Source organism: Contarinia nasturtii, unplaced genomic scaffold (assembly GCF_009176525.2).
Source record: "Contarinia nasturtii isolate CC-2019 unplaced genomic scaffold, AAFC_CNas_1.1 Cnas_scaffold_4311, whole genome shotgun sequence".
NCBI classification, from domain to species: Eukaryota; Metazoa; Arthropoda; class Insecta; order Diptera; family Cecidomyiidae; genus Contarinia; species Contarinia nasturtii.
In genome coordinates, this window is record NW_022201606.1 from 818,381 (window position 1) to 843,274 (window position 24,894).

General features: G+C 33.8%; 7 protein-coding genes and 1 long non-coding RNA gene across 8 annotated transcripts; 5 read left to right on the top strand and 3 right to left on the bottom strand.

Moving 5' to 3' along the window:
• The first annotated feature begins 123 nt into the window (after positions 1-123).
• On the top strand, positions 124-1,663 carry LOC116350841 (zinc finger protein 391-like). Its single transcript, XM_031782810.1, has 4 exons — positions 124-237; positions 317-1,149; positions 1,217-1,291; positions 1,353-1,663. The coding sequence occupies exons 1-4, from the start codon at positions 210-212 to the stop codon at positions 1,551-1,553; spliced, it is 1,137 nt and encodes a 378-aa protein (XP_031638670.1). The 5' UTR covers positions 124-209; the 3' UTR covers positions 1,554-1,663.
• Positions 1,664-2,296: 633 nt separating this feature from the next.
• LOC116350840 (zinc finger protein 652-like) lies at positions 2,297-4,100 on the top strand. Its single transcript, XM_031782809.1, has 4 exons — positions 2,297-2,442; positions 2,522-3,504; positions 3,571-3,645; positions 3,718-4,100. The coding sequence occupies exons 1-4, from the start codon at positions 2,397-2,399 to the stop codon at positions 3,904-3,906; spliced, it is 1,293 nt and encodes a 430-aa protein (XP_031638669.1). The 5' UTR covers positions 2,297-2,396; the 3' UTR covers positions 3,907-4,100.
• Positions 4,101-4,176: 76 nt separating this feature from the next.
• On the top strand, positions 4,177-7,420 carry LOC116350834 (centrosomal protein of 120 kDa-like). Its single transcript, XM_031782803.1, has 8 exons — positions 4,177-4,360; positions 4,424-4,574; positions 4,707-4,962; positions 5,023-5,419; positions 5,531-6,014; positions 6,069-6,993; positions 7,110-7,252; positions 7,333-7,420. Exons 1-8 carry the CDS (start codon positions 4,309-4,311, stop codon positions 7,379-7,381), a joined length of 2,457 nt encoding a protein of 818 aa, XP_031638663.1. The 5' UTR covers positions 4,177-4,308; the 3' UTR covers positions 7,382-7,420.
• A 106-nt stretch (positions 7,421-7,526) lies between these two features.
• Positions 7,527-10,204, bottom strand: LOC116350838 (T-complex protein 1 subunit beta). Its single transcript, XM_031782808.1, has 4 exons — positions 10,090-10,204; positions 9,049-9,575; positions 8,188-8,978; positions 7,527-8,089 (listed from the first exon to the last, which is right to left on the bottom strand). The coding sequence occupies exons 1-4, from the start codon at positions 10,090-10,092 to the stop codon at positions 7,803-7,805; spliced, it is 1,608 nt and encodes a 535-aa protein (XP_031638668.1). The 5' UTR covers positions 10,093-10,204; the 3' UTR covers positions 7,527-7,802.
• Positions 10,205-10,315: 111 nt separating this feature from the next.
• LOC116350866 (probable ATP-dependent RNA helicase kurz) lies at positions 10,316-14,558 on the top strand. Its single transcript, XM_031782837.1, has 7 exons — positions 10,316-10,503; positions 10,572-10,760; positions 10,827-11,059; positions 11,123-11,721; positions 11,790-14,004; positions 14,092-14,294; positions 14,382-14,558. The coding sequence occupies exons 1-7, from the start codon at positions 10,429-10,431 to the stop codon at positions 14,459-14,461; spliced, it is 3,594 nt and encodes a 1,197-aa protein (XP_031638697.1). The 5' UTR covers positions 10,316-10,428; the 3' UTR covers positions 14,462-14,558.
• Positions 14,559-16,528: 1,970 nt separating this feature from the next.
• LOC116350860 lies at positions 16,529-17,168 on the bottom strand. The gene is made up of 2 exons (XR_004202056.1): positions 17,047-17,168; positions 16,529-16,966 (listed from the first exon to the last, which is right to left on the bottom strand). It is a non-coding gene; the product is annotated as an uncharacterized LOC116350860 (long non-coding RNA).
• A 454-nt stretch (positions 17,169-17,622) lies between these two features.
• Positions 17,623-20,482, bottom strand: LOC116350913 (prolyl endopeptidase-like). The gene is made up of 12 exons (XM_031782910.1): positions 20,401-20,482; positions 20,270-20,337; positions 19,978-20,213; positions 19,644-19,908; positions 19,332-19,574; positions 19,142-19,267; positions 19,001-19,084; positions 18,562-18,931; positions 18,431-18,508; positions 18,325-18,357; positions 17,985-18,251; positions 17,623-17,900 (listed from the first exon to the last, which is right to left on the bottom strand). The coding sequence occupies exons 1-12, from the start codon at positions 20,432-20,434 to the stop codon at positions 17,623-17,625; spliced, it is 2,082 nt and encodes a 693-aa protein (XP_031638770.1). The 5' UTR covers positions 20,435-20,482.
• Positions 20,483-22,884: 2,402 nt separating this feature from the next.
• On the top strand, positions 22,885-24,484 carry LOC116350914 (odorant receptor 82a-like). The gene is made up of 6 exons (XM_031782911.1): positions 22,885-22,924; positions 23,002-23,197; positions 23,393-23,638; positions 23,933-24,032; positions 24,099-24,365; positions 24,431-24,484. Exons 2-6 carry the CDS (start codon positions 23,121-23,123, stop codon positions 24,482-24,484), a joined length of 744 nt encoding a protein of 247 aa, XP_031638771.1. The 5' UTR covers positions 22,885-22,924; positions 23,002-23,120.
• The last annotated feature ends 410 nt before the right edge of the window (positions 24,485-24,894 follow it).

Genomic DNA, 24,894 nt, shown 5'->3' on the forward strand with positions numbered 1-24,894 from the left:
CCGTTGCAAGCGTTCAATTTCAAAATGTTGAACTAAACGCATCTGGCTCCACCGCTCATGGACGTGTGTAACACCAACACTAAACCAAATCGAATGACATTTGCTACCGAAATATTTGACAGACACTGTCAAACGATAACGTAAAGTGCATTCGAAGTTTTTTTTTTATAACGTAGGTACCGAAAACAAATTTGTTGAAGAAAGTAAAAATGGACAGTCAATTGATTAAAGTTGAAGGTAACTGTAAAAACGGATCGAATTTGATGAAGTGGTTAATTTTGATTGTCATACGAAAATTTCTGACTTTTTTTCACAGTGGAAGAAAATCCAAATTTTCATTGTATCATTTGCAAAGATGAATTTCTAACGAAAACGGAACGAAACGAACATTTGGAGACACATTTCATTCATTGTAATTGCAAAAATTGTAGCCGCGCAGTTATTGTGATTGGTGGCTTAGAATTTGAATTACATCATCCGACACACTGTACAAAAAATGAATCGTTGCAAGAAGATGTGTTAGACGGCGAGTATTTAATGGACGTCAAATCGGAAGACGAGTACGATTTTAAGAGCGATGAGGCGATTGAAGCCATAATCGAACAAGATTCGGAAATCGAATGTTTCCAGAACACAAAACAACACACAACCAATGCAGAAAATTCTAATGATGAATCTAGTGAGTTAGTTAATGAAGTAGATGCGACGAAAAAGATATCGGCGCGAAAAGTAAAACGAAAATCTGCTAGAAAATGCACAAAATCTAGAAAAAATAATGATGGAAACCATTCTGGGTCAGATGTGATAAGTGATCAGGCGGAGAGTGAAGATGAACTGATCAAAGAAATGGATGTGGCAATGAGAAAACGACGTAAACAATATGCTAAACTACCAAAAACCATACCATGCACGGTGGAACAATGTGATGCAATGTTTGGCACCGAACGTACATTAAAGATTCATATGCATCGAGAGCATGGCATCAAAGAAAGATATATCTGTCCAATATGCGATCGAGAGTTTAAAATCAGCGGCAATTTGAAACAACACATAGAAACACATTCGGATTACAAAAGATTCATCTGCAATTTTTGTGGAAAAGGCTTTCATTTACCCTTTAACCTAAAGGAACACATGAACACACATACGGTTGGTATTCATATTTCATTTATTATTTGATTTCAAGGACATAATTAAAATCATTTTTAATGTACAGGGAGATAGACCGTACACCTGCGATGTTTGTGGTAAAACATTTGGCAGAAACAGTCTTCGACAGGCTCACATGAGGGTAGGTTGTCTGTTTTCAATATTTTTTTTTCATATTTAATTTTATGCATCGACACATATAGGTGCACACCGGCGAAAAACCATATAAATGTGATGTTGATACCTGTGATCGAGCCTATGCGTACCAAACGGACTTGAAGAGACATAAAAGAGCTGTTCACGGAATTATAAATAAAACGTTTCCGTGTACGATTTGCGGAAAGATTTTTTATGAGAACAAATTTCTTACGAAGCATCTTAATGTTCATAATGAGAATAATTAACACGATCAGCTTTTTTACAGCACTTTTTTATGGATGCATTTTTTATCCTTATGTGTCCTGAGTTGAGTTTCAATAATAAGAGTATTATTTGTTGTTTTATGTGTTAACAGCCTACGAATAAAGTATTAGTAAAGTGATTTTTGAAAAATAATAAAAGAAAAACTTTGTTTTAGCATTCATTCTTAAATATCTTTTTTTAGCAAAGTCATAATCATATCTGCATAAAAAAAAATCAACTTGGCATCGGGCAACTTGAAAATGTAATGCACTATGCTCAACTGTCAAAACTTGAAAAAAAACCAAAACGAGACAATTAATTTCTGTTTTGGAATTTATTTAAAAAAATTATCTTTATGAGAACATCAGAATGGGCAAAAATGATGGCGGTGATTGATGGTAACAGCGATAACAAGTTAATAATCGAAACATCTTCAATGATGTGATTAAAATATGATATCAGACATTTGGCCACACATTGCAATCATTATCGAAGCCAATTTAAATGAAAACATTTTCTAAATGTTTGAAAATATGGCAAAGTATTACAATAAATAAAATTTTAAAATTTGAAAACATTTCTGATTGTGAAGTATTTTCTTGTTTTCTTTTCGGTTGTCATTTTCTTTTCCATTGCTGCAGTAGAGAAAACCGTTGAAACTTTGAATTCTGAAATTGAATTATTTTTGAATGAATGCATCTGGCTCCACCATGTGACTGATGTAAGTAGGTAATCGAATGACAGACCAAATGACAAGCACTAAACGAATGACCAGAAACATAAAACATATGAATTTTTAAGTGAGTAAACAAAATTGGTACGAAAAAGATCAGTTGAAAAAAAAAATGGATGAATTTTTGGTGCTTGACAGTCAGTTCATAAATGTTGAAGGTAATCTGAAAATAATGAAATCTAATTTGACTACCAATTCTAATTGTTATTGAGGAAATTTCACACTTTTTTTTCACAGTGGAAGAATGTCAAAACTTCAATTGTATCATTTGCAAGCGTGTATTTCTAACGAGAAAGGAGCGAAATGAATGCTTGGAGACACATTTACTTCGTACAAATTGTAAGAGTTGTAAGAAGCTGGTGATTGTAATTGGAGGCTTAGAATTGGAACTACATCGTCCAACACATTGTGAACAAATTGATTCGTCGCAAGAGGATGTATTCGACGACGATTATGTGATGGATAATGAAGATAACTTACACGATAACATTGATGATAAATTCAGTATCGAAAGCGATAAGGTGAAGGAAGCTTTGGCTGAGAATAATTTGACTATTGAGTCATTTAAGGAACCAATAGAACACAAAATCGTGGTAGAGCCTTCTACCGAAGTGCCTAGTGAAGTGGCCGATGAAACAAAAGAGAAGAGAAGGAGATCGTTGCGGAAGAGAGCTATAATCGAAAAACAAGATTCGGAAATCGAAAGTTCCGAGAATACAAAAAAGCGCTCAATCTATGCAGAAAATTCTAATGACGAATCTAGTGAATTAGTTCATAAAGTAGAGGAGACAAAAAAGAGATCGGTGCGAAAACGAAAACGAAAATCTACCAAAAAAAGGACAAGATCCAGAAAAAACAAAGTCCGAAATTCTTTAAAATGCGATGATAATGATGCCGATTCGAAAACCGAACAGAGTGAGAGTGAAGATGAATTTCTCAAGGAAATGAAGAAATCAAGAAAAAAACTACCAAAAAACGTTCCATGTACCATGTGTCCATTAAAGTTCGGAACAGAGCGCACCTTGAAGATTCACATGAACAAAAAGCACGGAATCAAAGAGCGATATATCTGTTCAATATGTGATCGAGAGTTTAAAATTAGCGGAAATTTAAAACAGCACATGGAAACACATACTGACTACCATCGATTCATTTGTACTTACTGTGGCAAAGGCTTTCATTTGCCATTTAACATGAAAGAGCACATGAACTCACATACGGTAAATTATTTCATTTCATTTCGATTTCATTGACTTCATGCGATCTAAACGATTCTACTTGTGTAGGGAGTCCGTCCGTATAAATGTGAAACTTGCGGTAAATTTTTCGGCAGGACAAGTCATTTGGCGGCCCACCAGAGGGTAAGTCTTTTAATGAATTTTCGAAAGTCTCTATATTTTATAGTTTGATATATCGTTTCCTATTTAATGCAGATTCACACCGGCGAGAAACCGTATAAATGTAATATTGAAAATTGTGTTCGAGTATATGCCTACAAGACGGATCTAAAGAGACATCAAAGAGCAGTTCATGGCATCATCGATAAAACGTTTCCCTGTCCGATTTGTGGAAAGATCTTCTATGAAAACAAATATCTTACGAAGCATCTCAAAGTTCATTAGGATGATTACTAACGCGCTTATTTCTCACAAACCCACTCCAAGAGAGTTCAATTACATTTATGTTTGTTTCATATGATATTACAATTCGATCCTTGCACGGGATTCGAATTAAAATTGTTTTTATATCTCAATACTGATGACCATAAATGTTATTGATATTTTTTTTTATAAAAGATTTTATAAAATAAAACAAACATATTTTTTTATTATAAATGCATCAATTTCAACAGTATATTTCTCATGTAGATATCTGCATCAATAAACGAAATTTGCATCGGGCAATCCGAAAACATAATGCACTATGCTCAACTGTCAACGCATGAAAAGAAAACAAACGAAACAGACAATTAAATTCTGTTTTGGAATCTATTTTCGAAATTTTATCTTTATGAATAAAACAGAATGGGTGAAAATGATGGCGATAATTTAGCCATAAGTTTGAGTGTGATTGAAGGTAATAGCGATATTATGTGAGATTTTGATTGTGCATAAAATGTGATATTGTTTTTTTCTTCAGGGACGGGATTTGATACACGCAAATATGCAATTATTATCAAAGCAAATTTAAGCGGGAACATCCTTGAAACAGAAAAAACGTTCGCTGGAGATCTAACCGCATCGTTTAAAAATAATCTCATTTGGTCTACAAATAAAGATGCCATTAAACGGTACGCAAACATTTGCTTTGTCAAAATTATTTATTGTTTAATGTCCTTCTATGCTCAAATTATTTGCGCCAAAAATGTAATTCTATTTTAATGCGTTTTAAAATTCTGTATTCGGTGTAAATCTATCAATAGAATGAAGGAGGAGAATCAACCAATTAAATTGGAATGCTTTTTTCAAGTGAGTGAGAGTCGACGTGAACCGATCGGTTTTGTATTGATCCCTCTTCGCACTATCCCATTTTGGAATTCCCGCAAAATGGGCATGATGAAACCACATTGGTACAAACTGCACGGTGTGACTCAAGATAATTTAACGCACAAGCCAGAACTCCTGCTGTCGGTTACAATCGGTGATAAAGAAGACATACTCAATGATCATGAAAAAATTGTAATTTTTATACAACATTTGGCTTTTACGACAAATGATCAACATATATTTTATTTCTAGTTGGTGCAAAATGAGTCTTCTCGAAGCACCGCAGAGCATGTGGAACCTGAAGTTGGTATTTTGAAATCGAATGCTAATTTGCATGTTTCAAAGTTGGGCGAAAATGAAATTGTTATCGTCGGAATTGAAAACAGCGAGCAGCATGAATTTGTGGTCGATATTAATTTTCGTTACATTGATCATTGTGATCATTTGGATGAAAAAGTTGACTTGATTTATACGCTGTTCGATCAACACAAAGTGGGGCTGAGCAAAAATTCGGAAAATGAACAATTCCATATCGATCAAAAAATATCAGTTAAATTTAAGTCATCACTCGGTGACTTGATTGTTTATTTTCGCAATATTTTTTCGCTTCCAATTGTTTTAACTCTGCACAATACAGATGATATCAAAGGTACTTTTAAACTGACAATAGAACAAAACCACTCCATTTTCAATGGTTGCTTGACATGTAATTTATGCAAATTTACCAAATTCGTTTCGTTTTTTCCCGCCATCACTCTAGGTTATACACAGTTAAATTTTGGCGATAGTTTATCAACGTTGCCGGCTTCCATTGAGAAATTCCAAGAAATATTCAGTGCAAAAGATTTTACATATCAATTTGATAGTTATTCCACAATTATTTTTCCAATTAGCGAGACTGAAGAGAAAGAATCGGAAATCCACTACAATTTTAGTTTGAAACACATGTCATACAACAGTAATAAGCCAACAAGTCCAACAAGCCTATTGCTACCGTATACAACGTTACAATCTCCGGGGTTTAACAAAATTGCTTCCGTTTCTTCGCCTGCTTCAAATGCATCCCCATTTGACCAAATGAATGAAAAGGAGATGATCAATTTGGAGAATCCAAATGAAAAACACACGGATAATCCAGCGACGACTATGTCATCGACGATTATTCCAAAAACATTTGCTTATACTCTATCTCTTTTGGATTGTTCGTTCAATAAGCGACCATTTCCGGGGATCTGGCAATTGAGGTAACTAATCGGAATTTATGACTTCGAAAGCCCATATTAAAGATAAAATTTCAGTTTGCAGCATCCAGCAGCCGATTCATCGTTGGTACTACGAAATCTTGAGATTAGTGACATTGTGGTGGATCAAATATCTTTTGAAGAAATGCACTTGCGATTATGCTTCACAACACATCCCGATCAACTCTTTGACTTGATTAAATCGATGCCGTGCATTCTTACCTTAAAGGGCCCGCGTGGTGTTCATGCATCCGCTGAACTTGATAATCACAATATTTTAACGCAAGAGAAGACAAAAGGCATCGTTTTACTCGAGAATGAACAAAATGAACAAATGGCAATGGCACACATATCGGTGCAAACCGAGGAGCTGGGTTTAAATTTCAATACAGACGCCACACTGAAGGCGAGACAACAACAAAAGCATCAACAGTACGCAAATGTATTCCCCGACGAAGATTTGGCTTACAAAATGATTGAAGAATTAGAAGAATGGAAACAGGTACAACGAAAAGAATTTTTGGCCGAATTGAAGCGTCACGAAATTGCACATCTCACACAATTATCAAATGAGTGGCAAAGGAAACGACGCGAACAAGAGCTTAAGCTACATAAGAAAATGGAACACTGCGATCGATTGACACAGACGTTGGAAGAAGCGCACAATATGTTTAAAGAGAGAAATCGGAGTGATATCGAGTATGAACATACGTTGCTGAAGACAAAAAGTGACTTGGAACGATGTTATGCCAAGAAGATTGATTCATTGAATGGAAAGATATTGCAGATGGAAAAGGAGAATTTTATCAAACAAAAAAATGATGAACGAATACTCAAAGAGATTGAAATTGAACGGGATCAATTGAAAAATGAGAATAAAAAATTAAAGGCGAGATTAAAAATGTTGGAAAATGAAATGAAAATTGGAAACAACACCGATGACAGTGCCCAAGAACAAATCAGTGAACTGAAGGAATATGTGGTAAGTAGTGTGAAATTGAGCAGCATTCACAAAATGTGATGAACACATGCATTGACATTAAATAAATAAAGAAGTATAATTCTCAATTACTTTTCTGTTTACAAATTTCAATGTAGAATCTACTGAGCGATGAGCTTGAGAAAATGAGAAAATCGAAGATGCTGTACAAAGAGAGATGGGCTCACATTGTAAGAGAAGTTCAAAAGATCAAGTATAGGAATAGCAGTGATTTCAGTAACGACGATGAGGATTATCAAAGGTACACTGGAAAGTCTTACAAATCCGAATTCCATAATGTTAAAATTAATTTTCGTTTTCTTCATCTATTTTTAACAACAGGTTAAACGAACTATTAAAGTCCGCCCGAACCGACATAAGCAATGAATAATTATTTTGTTATAAAATATTTACAACATTTCTCCGCCCAGAAGAATTTCAAATAGACACAAGATGCCTTAAAATTGCCTTAGTGAAGTCACAACACAATTTAATCCAATCATACAACACCTGCAATAATGCAAAAGACTTAGAACTGCCTGTTTTCATATTTTGTTGAAAATGTTATTTATTCGATTAATAATATTGTTTATAATCGTGTTTTTCTTTTGTGTATTAATTAAAGCGTTCCATGTTCCAAAAATAGCATTGATGTTTCTCACTTATTTTTGTTTATATATAAATTTCAAATTGTGTTCAGAAAATGCATCATTTTAGAGAAAAGGTAAATTTAAAGACATGTGAAATTAAGAATGAGTGTGTGTGTGTTTATATCAGTGTGATAAGCGCTAGAAGATTAATTTGATCGATGTTTAGCACATTCCACGGTCCTCAGTTCGTCTACGTGGAGCTGCCCGAATGATGTTATCGACTCGAAGAATCATTTCAGCTGCCTCGGCGGCCGAAACTAATACTTGACGCTTAACAACAAACGATTCAGTAATACCCAATTGTTTCATGCAGGCGATTTTGCCTTCATCCATATTCAAACCATATGATTGTTTGCCTTGCACATGGGCCGCACGCAATTCAGCAACCAAAGCAGCCGAATCGAAACCAGCGTTGTCGACAATTATCGTTGGCAACTGCAACAAAGCACCTGCAATACAACGAAGTTCCATATAAATAATTTAGAATCACAACAACAGAAAATATATTACAAATAATTTGACTTGAAATAGATTTTGATATACATACGTGCAAATGATTCCATGGCGAGTGATTCTTTTCCGGCAGTTTCTGTAGCTTTCTTCGAAACAGCTGTTGCCATCAAAGTTTCTGAGCAACCACCGCCATAGATGATGCGTGATTCCTTAACAGTGGCGGCCAATACGCAAAGTGCATCGTGTAATGATCGTTCAGCTTCATCGATAATTTGTTGTGTAGCACCGCGAATGACAACGGTACATGCTTCACCCAATGGTACACCACTGAAACGCAACAATGTATCTTCTCCGATCATAACTTGTTCGATGACATCACAATGTCCCAATTTGATTGTTTCTGGGCTATCGAAAGTGGAGACGATTTCACCGCCGGTAACCAATGCCAAACGTTCAATTCCATCGAAGTCAGCGTGTTCGATTGCCATTACACCGGCATCGGCAAACAATTGTTCCGGATAATTGTAGATCAACTGACGATTAATAAACACATTACATTTGTGATTCAAAATTTTGTTCACTTTGTCTTTCATCTTCTCTTTTTCGGCCATTTCCAAATCGGCAATCTTTGCCATTGAATCAACTTTAATTGTTGAACCGAACACTTTGATTTTATCTGTGTCCATTGGTGTGTTTGCAATCAAAATTTTGGCATTTTCAATGCGCTTTGGTTGATGCACTCCTGGCCGTTTGTCCAACAAAAATCCTTCATCAAGGAATGAATCTTCTAAGACACCGCCACTTTTCTTGATTATTTGGATTGCGTTCAATTCACCGGATCCTTTTAGACGAAGAACAGCATCAACAGCTAAATTTGCGAAAAAACTGAAGAAAAGAAATATATTTGGTTAGAAAATACTCGCCTCGCGAAGCTATTTTCAATTTTTGAACTTACTCTTTGTGTTGACACAAAATCTTTGAGCTCAATGTGGTACGAGCAATGTTCAACAAATCTGCTTTGAATGCAGCCTCATTTTTGGAATTGTCTTGGGCGAATTTGGTCAATGCATCACGGGCCACATCGACGGCTTGACGATAACCAGCGATGATTGTTTGTGGATGCAATTTCTTTTCGATCAACTTTTCAGCTTCACGCAACAATTCAGCGGCAAGCACTGTAACTGATGTGGTTCCATCGCCAACTTCATCGTCTTGTACGCGTGACATATCAACCAGAATTTTTGCGGCCGGATTATCGACACCAATTGATTTCAAAATTGTGGCACCATCATTGGTAATTTCAACTTGACCAGCATTACGACCCGATGAATACAAGATTTTATCCATTCCCTTTGGGCCAAGTGTACTCTTCACCAAATCACCAATTGCAATTGCACCGACAAACGATGACAAACGCGCAATTTCCGCTTTCTCTTCGTATGCCTCATTTTTCAATATACGAATTGGGTTCAATGCAACTTCCTAATCGAATGAAAGAAAAGTAAAAAAAAACAGTTCCAAATCAATAATGGACATGTGAAACTAATCAAGAAATGAAGTTTCCAGCACCAAAAAACCAATACTATCGCTATTGAATGAGTCATGAATCTAACTGGCCGTGGGTTTGTTGCATATATTTGACAATGAATCGTTTATAACCACACTTTTCTTGCGAAAAAAATCTCTTTTAATTTTACATTTTTATTTTTCAAACAATTAAATTGAAACGATGAGTCAAATGCCTTCTTTATTTTGAAACGCCATTCGGTTTTTTCATCAACATTTAGTTGTTCCAAAGAGTTGTTGGAATGATCGAGAAGTGTGAAACACACTAAACCATTCACGTGCTACTATAAAAACTAAAAGAATCACACCCGGCGTCATTTTTTCAATATTTTTCCACAGAAATTTAATCACGGCTCATTCAATTCGACATTTTAACATAATATTTGCAATAAATTTCACTTTGCACAAATTTTTATGCAATTTTACGCACCATTTTGTAAGATTTTTATTTAATTTTTAAAATTGTGACTAAGAACCGTATTGAATATCACACTGCACAAAGGAGAATAAATTTTCACATATGTTAGGTTGGCAATGCCAATCAATGAGAGTTGTGAGAGAGAATAAAAATGAGAGAATGTACAAGTTTGACATTTCACATACATACCAACACATGTTTACTGACACCTTTGACAGTTCGCCTCTGCTCAGCACACGTGCAGAGAAATAGACACATTTGTTTACAATTTTCGTACAGAATACTTGTAGTGCTTATTATAATTTCAACTATTTTATTATTATTCGATGAAATTCAAGTTTGAAACTTAAAATGGGGAAGCGAAGACATAATATAAAAGGTCGTCAAGTGACTGATGTTATTGTTGACAACACTGAAACGAAAAAGGTAACGAAATTCATTCAGCACTTTTTCTGCACTGGTTATCATGATTTATAACATTTGTACCGCCATAGATAAAACTCGATTTGGCTGCCGCTGACGATGAATACGGATTCGATCAATCAAATGCATTAGTTTTGCCATCGAAAAAACGTGAAACGAAAATTAAAAAAACCGAACAGAAACAAGTGACTCGCATTCTGTCAAAAAAACAACGGAAAAATTTGGAGAAAATCGTCGAGAAAAAGAAGAAGAAAGAAGGCGTAAGATTGTCTATTTTTTATTTAAAAAAATGAAAAATGTAATTTTTATTATTTTCGTTTATTTAGAGATCCGAGCTTTTGGAAAAATTGGCATCAGTTCAATTGCCGGCGAATGATCTGAAGAAATTAACTTCGATTGTCAACGTTCAAACGAAAGGTGTAAAAAAATTCAAGCAATTTGGCGAGTTGATCGATGCACCGAATTTAGCTGAAATCGACGAGAATAACGAAAGTGAGCAAAAACGATGGAGCAGTCTGGCTGGAAAAAAACGCAAGGAGAGATTAGCTCTTTTGCATGGGTTTGTATTCAAATAGGCATTTTTGTCGAATTGTTACTTACCTTTTCTTATCGAACTGATTAGATATAATAAAGACGACGACGAAGATGACGAAAAGTCGGCCCAACATGATTTGAATATGATTGGCACTGATCAAGTTAGCTCAAGTGAGGATGAAAGTGAACAGGATGCAACTGATGATGAGAATCAAGAGGCAAGTGACGAAGATGTAGATGTAGAAGTAGACCAAACTAATGAAAAAATCGAAGAAAATGTTGTGAATGCACCTGAAGAAGAAATGAAAAATGAAGATGTCGACCAGAAGGATGGCAAAGCATTATCAAAAAATCAATCAAGTGCAGTTGAACGAAGACCGGCTGTATATATTCATGTGGAACGTACATCTGAAGTTCAAGCGGCTCGATTGAAACTGCCAATTCTTGGCGAAGAACAAATTATTATGGAGGCGATTAACGAAAATAATATCGTAATATTGGCCGGAGAAACAGGTAGTGGAAAAACGACGCAAGTGCCCCAATTCTTGTACGAAGCTGGTTACGCCGAGAAGAAAATGATCGGTATAACGGAACCTCGACGGGTGGCAGCCATTTCCATGTCTAAGCGAATTGCACACGAGATGAATTTGTCGTCGGATATTGTGTCGTATTTGATTCGTTTCGAAGGTAACGCGACTAGAATATGACGTTCTTTTAGTTTTGTAATTTCCATTCTCTTCTATGTGTTCAACCAGGTAACACCACTGAGAATACCAAAATTAAATTCATGACGGATGGTGTTTTGTTGAAGGAAATTGAGTCTGATTTCACACTGAATAAATATTCGGTGATTATTTTAGACGAAGCGCATGAACGCAGTGTTTACACTGATATTTTAGTGGGTTTGCTATCACGGATCGTTCCATTACGACAAAAAAGAGGAAATCCATTGAAGCTAATCGTTATGTCGGCCACGCTGCGAGTTGAGGACTTTACAAAAAATCGCCAACTATTCAAAATTCCACCGCCTGTTTTGAGTGTGGAAACACGACAATTTCCCGTGACAATTCACTTTAATAAATACACTACGGATGACTATGTGAAGGAAGCATATAATAAAACGGTTAAAATTCACACAAAATTGCCAGAAGGTGGAATTTTAGTGTTTTTAACCGGTCAACAAGAAGTGAATAATTTGGTTCGAAAATTGCGCAAAGCCTATCCGTATAAACCTTCAACGAACACGAAAGATGCATCGAAAAATGGCGATAAAAAACCCATTAATCAAGACAATTCTGATCATGAAGATTCCGAGGATGAATTTAATATTCGAAGAGCGATAAAAGAAGTAAAAAAATCAAAAAAGAAATTGGCCTCTCAAATGGCCATTCCGAAAGTGAATTTGGATGAATATAAATTGCCATCAGATGACACTGAAGCAGATTTATTCGATGTGGATAGTGTGGCTGGTGATGAGAGTGACTCTGAATTGGGTAGCGATACGAATCTAGAACATATGACAGCATTAAAAGCATCTCAACCTCTTTGGGTCTTACCGCTGTATTCGTTGCTACCATCGCATAAACAGCAAATGGTATTTGACCCGCCACCAGATGGAACTCGATTGTGTGTGGTGACTACGAATGTGGCCGAAACATCGCTTACCATTCCGAATATCAAGTACGTTGTGGACTGTGGGCGACAAAAGACTCGTTTGTACGACAAAGTAACGGGAGTCAGTGCATTTGTTGTGACATTTACGAGTAAAGCGGCAGCTAATCAACGTGCCGGTCGTGCTGGTCGAACAGCAGCCGGTCACTGCTATCGATTGTACTCAAGTGCCAAATATAACGATGATTTTGTTGAATTTGCCGTTCCTGATATTCAAAAGAAGCCGGTTGAAGATCTCATGCTTCAAATGAAATGTATGGGAATCGATAAAGTCGTTAATTTCCCATTTCCTTCACCGCCCGATTTGCTTCAATTGAAAGTTGCAGAAGAGAAATTAATACTGTTGGGTGCATTGGAGGCTGTTCCAAATACTAAAACTGATGAAACGCTTACTCGCATCACATCATTGGGCAAAGCGATTTCAGTTTTTCCTGTTGCACCACGCTTTGGCAAGATGTTGGCTCTAAGTCATCAACACAATCTATTGCCATACACCGCTTGCTTAGTGGCCGCACTTTCCGTTCAAGAAGTGTTAATCGAAGTAACGACTGAAGATGATGAACAAGTGCAAAAAAAATCCAAATGGACAGCGAAACGAAAGCAATGGGCAGGTGAAGGGAATTCATTGTTGCTTGGTGATCCGTGCGTGCTGCTTCGTGCCGTCGGTGCTGCCGAATATGCACATTCATTGGGCAAATTAGACGAATTTTGCCGTGATAATGGGCTGCGAACAAAAGCTGTAACCGAAATTAGAAAATTACGTATTCAATTGACAAATGAAATTAATTTGAATATGCCCGATGTGGAGTTGAATGTGGATCCAAAGTTAAAACCACCAACCGATATCCAAGCAAAATTACTTCGTCAGATTTTGTTATCCGGCATGGCCGATCAAGTGGCTCGACTAATTCCGCAGGAAGAGATAGCGGATAAAGATGATCGACGAAAATTTAAGTATGCATACAAACGACATGATATGGAAGATCCTGTCTTTTTGCATTCGTCGTCGGTTTTACGTAACACACGACCCGAATGGGTAGTTTATCAAGAAATCTACGAAATTCAAAATGGTGACACCACCAAAATGTTCATGCGAGGCGTAACAGCCATTGAATCTGATTGGCTGCTGATTTATGCAAATTCACTATGCAACATAAAATCAATCAAGGAGACTCCAGCGCCACGATATAATCCGAATAATGGCAAAATTTACTGTCACTGTGAATCGACATTTGGAAATTCTGGGTGGGAAATTCCTGTTGCCGAAATCGAAATGCCCACCAATGAACTGGTATACAAGTATGTATAATCTAATGGGGGTTCCGTTCTTTCAAAATATCTACTTTCATTATTATAACTAACATTCGTTGACATTGTCTTTTTCAGATATTTCGCAATGTTCTTTTTGAATGGGGAGATGTTCCCACAGCTGAAAGCAAACGTAAAATTGTTACGGTCATCTCCGAAAAATATCGTCAAATCATGGGCACAAAATACGCCGCACATATTAGGATTTGTGAATACACTGATCAGACATAAAGTGGTTAACAAACAGAAAATTTTGGACATTTGGAGCAAAGATCAATTTTGTATGTATTTTTTATATGCATATCTTTTACTATGAAGTCAAGAATGGATTTTGTGAAATTAATTATGTTTATTTTTTAATTTTACAGATCTTCTTCAAGAGTATCGAAATTTCTTAATCGAATCAGCATCTGATGTTGCACTCAAATGGCCGCCAATTGATAATTAGTCATAAGTTTTTATTGAATTTATGGATGCTAGTTATTAACTATTCACAATGCAAAAAATTGATTGTTTATTCTAATAAATAGTTAAATTCATTTTAATTTTTCGCTTTATTATTAAAAGGAGAGCATAGTGTTCTTTCAAAAAAATAAATAAAGAACAAATTAGGAAAACGACGATAATGTGATCTTTTACTCAAAAAATGTATAGAATTGTTGATTTTTGATTCCATTTTCTTAATTATTCGTCATCAAATTTGGATAGAATTTTTATCTAAACATTTTCACAACGCAGAAATAATGCATAAAACAGAGCCATATTTAAACTTTTTTCTTTTCATTTGTAACGTTACGCTCTCCGTTCGTTCAAACAGTAGGAATAAAAAGTGAATATATTCAAGACATTGAATTTAGTAATTAATTGTATTTTAGCAAAGAAGAGGGTACCTCCCACCGCCGCTATAAAAATGTATGTTTGTTGTTTGCTCAGTAGGTCACTCATTCGAAGGAAAGTTAAACTTGCACAGAAATGGTTCGAACTTAAATTTTATCCATTTTTTTCTCACAAATCGTATTTCCATTAGTTTGTGAATGTTTACGGAATAAAATAATGATATACAACGTGCCAATGAAACAATTCGAGCGTTCATCCTAGAAAATATAAGTAGGTAAGTTCAGTAGTAAAATAAGAAGTTTCATAATTCTTTTTCTTTTGTATTCTTTATTTCCAATATAACAAGATTTTTAATGATTTTTAATATTAATTGGAATATCTACATTAATAAGTAAAATGAAACATTCTAGTGTAATGGTTAATTTTAATGTTAAACTTGAATGATATCAAATAGTCACTTTTTATTTCGCTTTTAGCGGAATTTTCTTGCCGGTGTTGCTTTTGCTTCACGAGCCTTCTTCTTCTCAATCTTTTCAATAATCGATTCACCCTCTTTCGAAGCATCTGAAAGCGGACCATTGAAAGTCATACCCGATGGCCCAGTGTGAGTTGGAATTGGATATGGCATAGCAGCCCGAGCAGCCCAAACATTGTATTTATTTTCTTTGTCCTCAGCAGATGCTGACCTAGAAATATCCATTTTAATTTACTAATAATTACAAAATAAAATTTGTAGCAAATAATTACCGAGTCATAATTGCCACAAAAAATATGGCAATAAGCAAAGTATAACGAATAAACGACACCATTTAACGGGCTTTTTTCTTTCCTTCTTTTCAAAGATAATTAACAGAATGAATTCACTTTGCAATGATATCGCAATTTATACTCTCAATTTTCTTTTACTTTTTTATTTTTTCACATACGTAAGAGAGCTCTAAGTAAACACATTTTTACGTTAAGCCGCGTTATTACACACTAATTCAAAAATGCGTGTTATGTTTTCTCTCCAATGTAAGGTTTTACTTTCAAATATTTTCATATTGAAAAAAAAAAACTGTGTTTTTTCATTTGTTATATTTATTTGTTGTTTTTTATTTGTTACTTGTAATTTCCAAAGAGAGACCAAGTCGCACAAATTGCTTTTACGTGTTTTCAAACTAACAATATTGTGAAGACATACATCTTATTATTTAAATGAAGATGATTAGCAAAGAGATTCAAATGTTTCTCACAGGTATTCAGTTTTGGTTTTTATTTTTCAATTCATAATTATGATCATGGCCCATGGACACTGTCATAGAATCAAGCATATATGTATCTGATATTCCTCCCATAATAATTAAATAGCCTCTGGACATGTAATCTGAGTTTATAATTATATTTTCGTATAAATTTAGCTTTTCTCCGAATATTGAATAATTTTTTAGAATTGATCGCATTACATCATTTTCATTCCCCAATTAACGAAAGATTCATATATTTCCATATATAATGGATTCACGTTGCAACAATGCCGATGGATCAATAATTGACATTTTTGCAAAAGTAAAACGAAAAGATATTTATTTGAGTAAATTATTAAAATTAGATCCCACAAAAATGATAAAAGTTTAACCAAAATGGAAACGAAAAAAAGAACACGGACGATGGTACAAGGAAAATTATCAGAGACGACTATGATGAGAAAAAATTAAATTTTATTAATTATTTTCACTATAAAAAATGCAATTGAGAATAAGTTTAGTTTGATGCATGAATTTCCATTTCATTTACAATATTCCCGCTAGTTTTCTATCTTATTTTTCATTTCATTCATCAAGTTCTTGATTTCCGTAAGGCTAAGTTTTTTTTCTTTATACGACGGAATTGTTATTCCCTTTTGCGCCATCTCTCTCACTACATTCCAACCAGATTTACTCGCAGCACCACAGTTCATAATGTATCCATTCTTATATTGCTTGCATGGTAAACCAAATATGCAACCCACACCTCCGTCAACTGAGAAAAATTCGCCTGCCTTGAGAATATATCCGTGATGACAATTCAACGGGCGACTGATTTCCTCTCCCTGCACAAAATCAACGCCAGCCAAAACAGGCGTATTCTTTACAGCCTGTTCAGAGAAAAGTATGAAAAGTACCAATTTCGATAAATATTTCCAAACAAAATATTATTCAAGTTATTATCACCCACCAAAATTATGAATACAGCGGATAAAATTGTTATTGAGCTCATGATTCCAATTGCCGAATAGAACAAAGTTACGACTAAAAAAAACGTGTACTTAAACGCAGAAAATGAAAAACGAAATGAATTTTGTTTTTGTATTTACTTTATTTATTTATTTATTTATTTATTTATTCACCGTCTGATCACAGACTGTATTTATCACAACATTTTGTACAATACCATTCACAATGAATCACTATACCCGATCGAATATCCAGCTACCAGCCTTGTCGACTTCGGAGCAGCAGATATCGATTGTGTTCATTGTTTTAATCTCTAATTTTCTTTATTGGAGTTATGTATAAAGAAAATAATTCGTTTATAATCCAAATGCGGGAGTCATAATTATCTGCGAGAAAAATAATATTTACGCCAAAAGAAGTCATGAATTGAAAATTCCTTAAATATTCTTCGATCAAATATGTATTTTTAATATTAATATCAAACCGCAAAAACACTTCCCAAGTCAAAAACGGTAAAAAAAGTCAATAAAAAAAAAACTATTGAATCAGTATACGAACTTCGAACAATTGGAATTTATTACGAATCATCACAATAATATTTTCTATCAAATTGCAACTCCATCGATTCCGCTATGAATTTCAATTCAACAAATACAGTATCAATGAATTCCGATTTTTCGGCCGTTTCATAATGATGACCGCCACTATGAATTGTTTTCAATAAAGTTGGTTTATCAGTCTGAAATACGTTGTTTCCATCCATTTCGCGTCTTAGAGCCACATATTTCAAGCTATTTTCCATAGCAACGGTTTCATCATTTTTGCTTGCTACGACCAATGTCACTGGATAAAGTTCTTCAGTGTTTGTTGTTTTTTTTAGATACAATAAAGGTGCGTAACGTTTTATAATATTGTAATACTGCAATTGTGTCAAGTTACCATACTGTTTTGCCCAAATACATCCTTTACAAGGTAGATCATTAATTAAATCCAAATTGGCATTTTGAATAATAACAGATCTGAAAAGATTTCGTTTTCTATTCATAACAACGGCGCCGGTCAAACCACCATGCGACACACCATAATACGCTATTTTATTTGCATCAATGATATTAGCGTACTTTCGTCCTTTCAAATGTTCAACCCCTGCAATTAAATCGTCAAAACTTTTTTCCGCCTCCCATGGTTTGAGTAGCCAGTCATCACCTAAATTCATGAGTCCAATTCAATTTCAAATGTTATGTGTTCGATTTTTGTATTTTTATTTTTCACTCCTTACCGAGATCACCACCTCCACGAATATGAAACACGACTAGATAATGAAGAAAAAAACGACTTTGTAAAGTAAAGAAGAAATCATTGAAGTTATTATATCAAGTACATACCAATAATGCCATTGAATATCTCCTCGAAAAGAAGCAAGAATAGCTTGAAAAATGGAAGCATGGCACAACCAAATCCACCTAAATTCAATCACAAATATTATCTATTAAATGTTGACTTGTTTTTTACTCACCGTAAGCAAATACCAAACATGGCTTTTTTAAATCATTCGTATTTTTTTCAATTATTGTCATTGGCACGCTGATTCCATCGAAACTTATAAATGAATCTTGTCGTATTTTGAGTTGTATTTCACCTAAATTTGACGCGGGTTGTTTCCAAATAATCGGTTTTACAATTGAATAGGTTTTTGCATCTGGCGGACGGTATTGAAGTTGATTAAAATCAATTCGGTAAACTGTTCTCTGCACTTTAAATGATTGGGTCTCAAAGAAAAATCCAACTTTATCGATTTTCATTGATAGAAATTGTTCATTCTCCAATTGTATTTTATACTCTATGCGACGCATGTTTTTGCTTAAGTAAAATAAATACATCGTATTCTTAGGGTGCAAAAATTGAAAGAATTTGTTTGATTAATTTGAGAAGATTATTTCAATTGCTATTTATACCTGCACGTTTTCGATGTAGACTAAAAACAAATAAGCCGAATACTTGAAAGCAGACGTTAGGACACCATGATTATCCAAATTCTCCTAAAATTACATTGATTCAATACATCGAATTAAATAAATATGAAAAAATTCACTTACAGCAACAATTACTTCAAAATGTTTGTCAGGATTTTTGCTTCCGATTTCGATTTCAATAATATGATGTTTCGGTGCTTTATCATTTGTAAGAAATGTAAAATATTCTCCTTCATTTCCAACGTATTCCTAAAATATATGAACAGTTTAATGCCGATCTGGTGGTTGCAACGCTCCAAAATATTTCGCTTACATAAAATACATCTGGTGAAAGTTTGAAGATTGGCTTAAGTTCGATGGTTTCACATAAAGATTCAATATTCGCTATAAACACCGCTTGATTGTTGCATAAAATCAAATATTTTTTATCATTACTGACTTCAAAAGATACTTTATGAAACTCTCCTCTGGGGATCTTTGCAATAAATATATCGTGTATGTGCTCATCTATAAAATGATAATAAAGACATGGACAATTGCTTTCGTCTGGATCATACTGTTGGAACAAAATTATTTAACCAATAAAATCGTTAAAATATGATAAATATGAATGTAGAATATTTACAAAAACAAAAAATCCTCGGCTATCACCACTCCAAGCGACCTTTTTTAATTTTCTGAGATGTAAACGCTTGCCATAAGGTTTTCCCGATTCTACATCAACAACTGTGATATTACATGAATGCGGTTTGCCTTCGTCTATGCCAAAGGCACAGTATTTTCCATCGGGTGAATATTCATGCTCAACCACTGATCCATTTTCAATGTTATTTGAATCAAAAACAATGTGCGGATGCTTATCATTTATTGATTTCACTCTTTTGAAAATGCTAAAAATGGATATTAACCAGCATTAAAATAAAAATATTCAAATATAAATGATGACAATTTCCACTCACGGTTGATAGATTGATTTTGAAAAATCCAAATATTTATAAAAAATAAACCAATTGACATATTGAACATCATAACAGAGTTCATAGTCCAATGACTTGTTGAATAGTTTTCGGATTTTTTGCCAATTATTATTAGGTTTATTCTGATTTATGTATTTTTCCAGTGTGTATTCTTCGATTTTTAAAATTCGGTCCTTTCGTTTAGAGTCGTCTTTAAGCCAATAAAAGTAATCATATATCTGCAAAAATTGTTGAATTGATCGATATTTCTTTAAAAGAATATTTAATCAATTACCTTTTCTCCATGCAGTTCAAAAACTTTCGCTTCTTTTCGTTCAATAATTTGATATTGGATTGGAATATCTGAAAAAGCACGTATCTTTTTTATTCATTGACCATGAATATGAGTAAAATTATTGAACTTACATTTATTTTTTAGTGAAGCCGTAAGTGAAAGCATAATTGAAAAAAAAGACAGAAAATATGATTGATTAATTTGCGTGTTACTTCGACTCGTAGTCCGAACTTAATGATATTTGTTCAGATCACATCACTGTCACTGAATATTCAACTGATAAATTGCATACATGCTATTTCGTTACAAATTTAGACTGCAACATTTAAATTTAGAAGTTTCCGTTTGCTTCACATTTCTTGGCGCATTTTCAAAACGTAAACCATATTTCAATTTATAAGCAGTTAAAAAGTTGAAGTTGTATTGAAGATTTCGGAAAATTAACATATAAACTAATCAGTCTATTACTAATCTATTTCATTTAAATATTTTGAAACGTGACCGAGTTCGAGCACATGTTTTAAATTGAACTTCAATTTAACTATTTTGAGTTCGTGATCTAACTATACTATACAATATTGTTGTAATATATGATGCATTACTTATCGATCATATAAATCATGTCGGTTTGTGCTATTATTATCGGTTAAAGGTAACGACAGTGTTGCCAAGAATTTTTTTAAGGAAACGGACAACGATTTCATAGCACCATTCGCACAAATACTTGTTTCTATTTATAAATGGCACAGGTTTGTGTAAATAAAGGCTTATTCCATTTAAACAACAAGTCATTTATCGTATAAATTTGAAGGAGACTTGATTTCATTTTGTGAAAATAAGAGTAGAATAAAGTTCTTAATATTTAATAAGAAATGATCAAAATGTATAAGAAGATGTTCAAAAATATTACTGGTATTGATCATTTCATTTATCATTCGTCTGGAAATAGGTGGCAATATCTTTCAATAACGAATAATCAATGCAATATTTTCCAATGAAAATGGGAAAATTCATTTTTTCGCTATGTATCCAAAACTCAAGAATTCAAACGTATGTGTTTGTTTCGATTGGTAATTGAAATTCTATCGATTTTTGTTTAAATTTAAAAGTTAGAACGACACCATATCATTCTAGATATCGTATGATTTTACGGATCATATATAGAATTGTTAATAACTAATAAGTACCAAACCTTCAGCGACTTAATTCCAAATTTAATCAATGAGAAATGTGCCACATGCACCAGTGGATCATACAATCTTTAGTAATAGCAAATAGCAATGTCACAACAAACATACCAAATGCGAACAGGAAAATTTATTTTATCGCCACGTATTCAAAACTTCAGATTTCAAGCGATTCAATATTGATTCAATTTATAAATAAAGATTTTGAATAGCAGCTATATCGTTTCATTTTCCAGTTTCGTATGCACAGTTGCATTTTAATGCACTACTTTGTCATTAAATGGTAAAACTTTCCGACGGTATGTCCTTCTAAAGCTCCTTCAAAATGCAATCAAGGTGATTTATTTCAAATGCATCACACGTTGACCGTTTATGCAGTGCTACGTGGATATACTCTTTTGAAGACAACAACATGTAAAGCATATCTATTCAAGATATGGATGTACTGAGTATTTGCTGAGCTGGATGTGGCTGCCCAAACTTTTAGTTGAAAATTAAATTAAAGGGCAGGATATTGATGGAACGAGGTATTGGTTAAAAATCTGAAATGCGCATTTTCCCCACTCGTAATTGCAATTTTATTGACGTTAGTTTAAAAATAAAATTTACAATGGTACTACATTGCTTTATTTTTCAGATCACTAGGACAATTATCATTGAAAACTTTGCAACTGCGTTTATTGTTCAAAGCTCGTTTCAAATTCAATCAATGTGAAATTTGCCATATGTACCATCTACGTGGATCGTGTTTGATGACAAAATACAGAGTATGCCTAAGGCCATCATTTACACAGAAAATCCATGTGACATATATATTAATAATGATGTCCAATTTATGGATCGACAAAACTTGACTGATACAATTTGCTTACCTTAATCAGTTAGTTGTACTTAAGACAAGCTATCGTTAACATCGAATCGTTAGAATACGAAGTGAATGTGACTTATTCATTTTTTGCAAATAAACAAACTTTAATACGTGAAAACGGTTATTAGTTTCATGTGGTGAAAGTTATAGTTGATATCATTCTGGGAAATTCCTTCATATAATTATCTTTTCCTTTGTTATTGATTGCATTCAACTTTTTTAAAAAAATATTGAAATATTTGGTCTTTATACATTTTTAACCGGGAAGTTAATTGATTTTCAAAATGAAACCATTGACAAAAGTGCAGAAAGCACTAAAATGGCTTTGTCTATCTCCCGCAGAGGATCCATCAAATGTTTGGAAGAAAAGAACCTATATTGCTTTTACTATCGTTTTTATTTTCTTACTCATTTTCACATCTGCGGCATCAATGACTTTTGCTGCAAATAATGTACTGATTGATTTCGATAAAAGCTCACATGCATTTTGCGTTGGAATGGATTCATTGAGTATGCTCTATATTTTTGTAGTAGCATTTTTTAAACGACATAGCATTTCGGCCATCTTCAAACAGTTGGAAGAAGAAATCTATGATGCAAGTAAGATATGTTCAGCGAATTATTCGTTATTTACCTTAATTCAAGTATAGATCTAAAGAAAAATTATTTCAATCCAGACAAAGATGAAAATTCGTTTCGGTTCTTGGCAAGAGCAAACAATAAGTGTGAATTGTTGTGCGAGATTTATTTTAAATGGGTTACCCCAGTAGTTACTGCTTCGTTCCCTACGGTAGGGATGCTATCAGTTCTTCTCTGCCTATATTCATATGGCGAATTTAAAAATGAACACTTATCCGTTCCACTTAAGTTTGTGTGAGTGAAATTCTTGTATTTACCACATTTTAGATATTGTTTCATCTTCACGTTACCATATTTCTTAAATTACAATCACACAAGAGTAAAAAAGTGAACATTAAAAAAGAACAAAAAACTCTTTTTATGCATTTTGAATGTCCACTCTTTTGCTCATTTAAATAACAGTCTCTCTCTCTTATTCTTTGCTCTAAGTTTGCCATGGAATCAAACAACACCGGTTGGATACTATGGAGAATTATGTGTAGCTGTTGCATTTATTGGAACCTACATGATCATGAATGGGATCATTGTTTTGATATTCATTTCCATATGTTTGCAACATCAAGCATTATATCAAATGTTTCAACATTTAGTGCGCAAATTGAATCGACCCAATGAAAAGCACAACAACAAGGACGTATTACGACAAATTATTGAGTTTCAAGTTACGACGAGAAAGTAAGTAATTATTTGACTTTTATTTTATACGATCTTTAGAAATTCTGTCATTGACGAAGATAGCGTTGTATGCATACATGGGCACGGAAAAAGTGTAAGTTTTTTCTCGGCTGCCGGGGGTAGCTCGGTCGATTTAAGAGGGGGGTTATCTTATACCTATCCGTACCCATGTATGGTTGTATGGATATTGGCAAATTTCCAATGGCAATGAATATAATAATGTCGCTGTTTTAGTCTGTATTCAATATTCATGTTAAATCGTTCGTAATAAATGGATTACAAATATTTTTTCAGTTGGTTTTCACATTCATCTGCATTCTACAGTCTCATCATTATGAATGAAGTCATATACAGCTTGTTGACATTGGCTATATGCATTTTTCGGTTCGAAAGGGTAGATAAATTATGCTTTTTTCAAGAAAAATGTTATTAAATGATTTCAATTTTGTTCGCGCTTTAGCTCCTTAAAAACTTTGATATGGATACCATCCTTTATGTAAATGGAGTTATGTCTTGCATTTCAACTTTGTTTTTGTTCTGCTACTTTGGAAAATTGGCCTCATACAGTTATGAGAAAATGATAAGCTGCCTTTATGAGGATATTAACTGGACTGAACTACCAAATGGTCAGCAAAAACACTTGATCCTCATGATCGCCATGGCACAGAAACCTGTTTTCTATCACGGATTCCATATCATGAAACTAGACTTGAAGACTTTTGCTACAGTAAGTTCGATTGAATTCTACCTTCAAATGATTAAAAACTTACATTTGATATTACTTTCCAACAGCTAATGAACAAAACATATACCTTTTATATGATTTTTAAAACTTTTAGTGAATAATTACAGTAATTGAGTGATTATTTAAATTTACTGTAAAATTAAGTTTTTGAACGAAGATATCATAATATTACTGCGCTCACCAAAAATTGTAGTCACATTTTTAATACACATGCACAAACTAAAAAATATATTGTATGTTCTCTCTCTATATATATCTGTAATTAAAGTTCCTGGAACATGTTTTATCTGCTTGAAAAAAATACAGTAAAAACTGTATGTCATCATTTTATTTTTGGTCACTTTCAACGAGATTTCTGGTCACTTTTATTCTATAATAAATTATTATAATAAAACAATAAATTAATAATTATAGATAATAATAATAATTAGAAATAACCAAAATAGAATTAATTTACAACTTTTAATTGTTTTCATACGTCCTCAAGGAAAAAATTTAGGGGGGGGGGGGG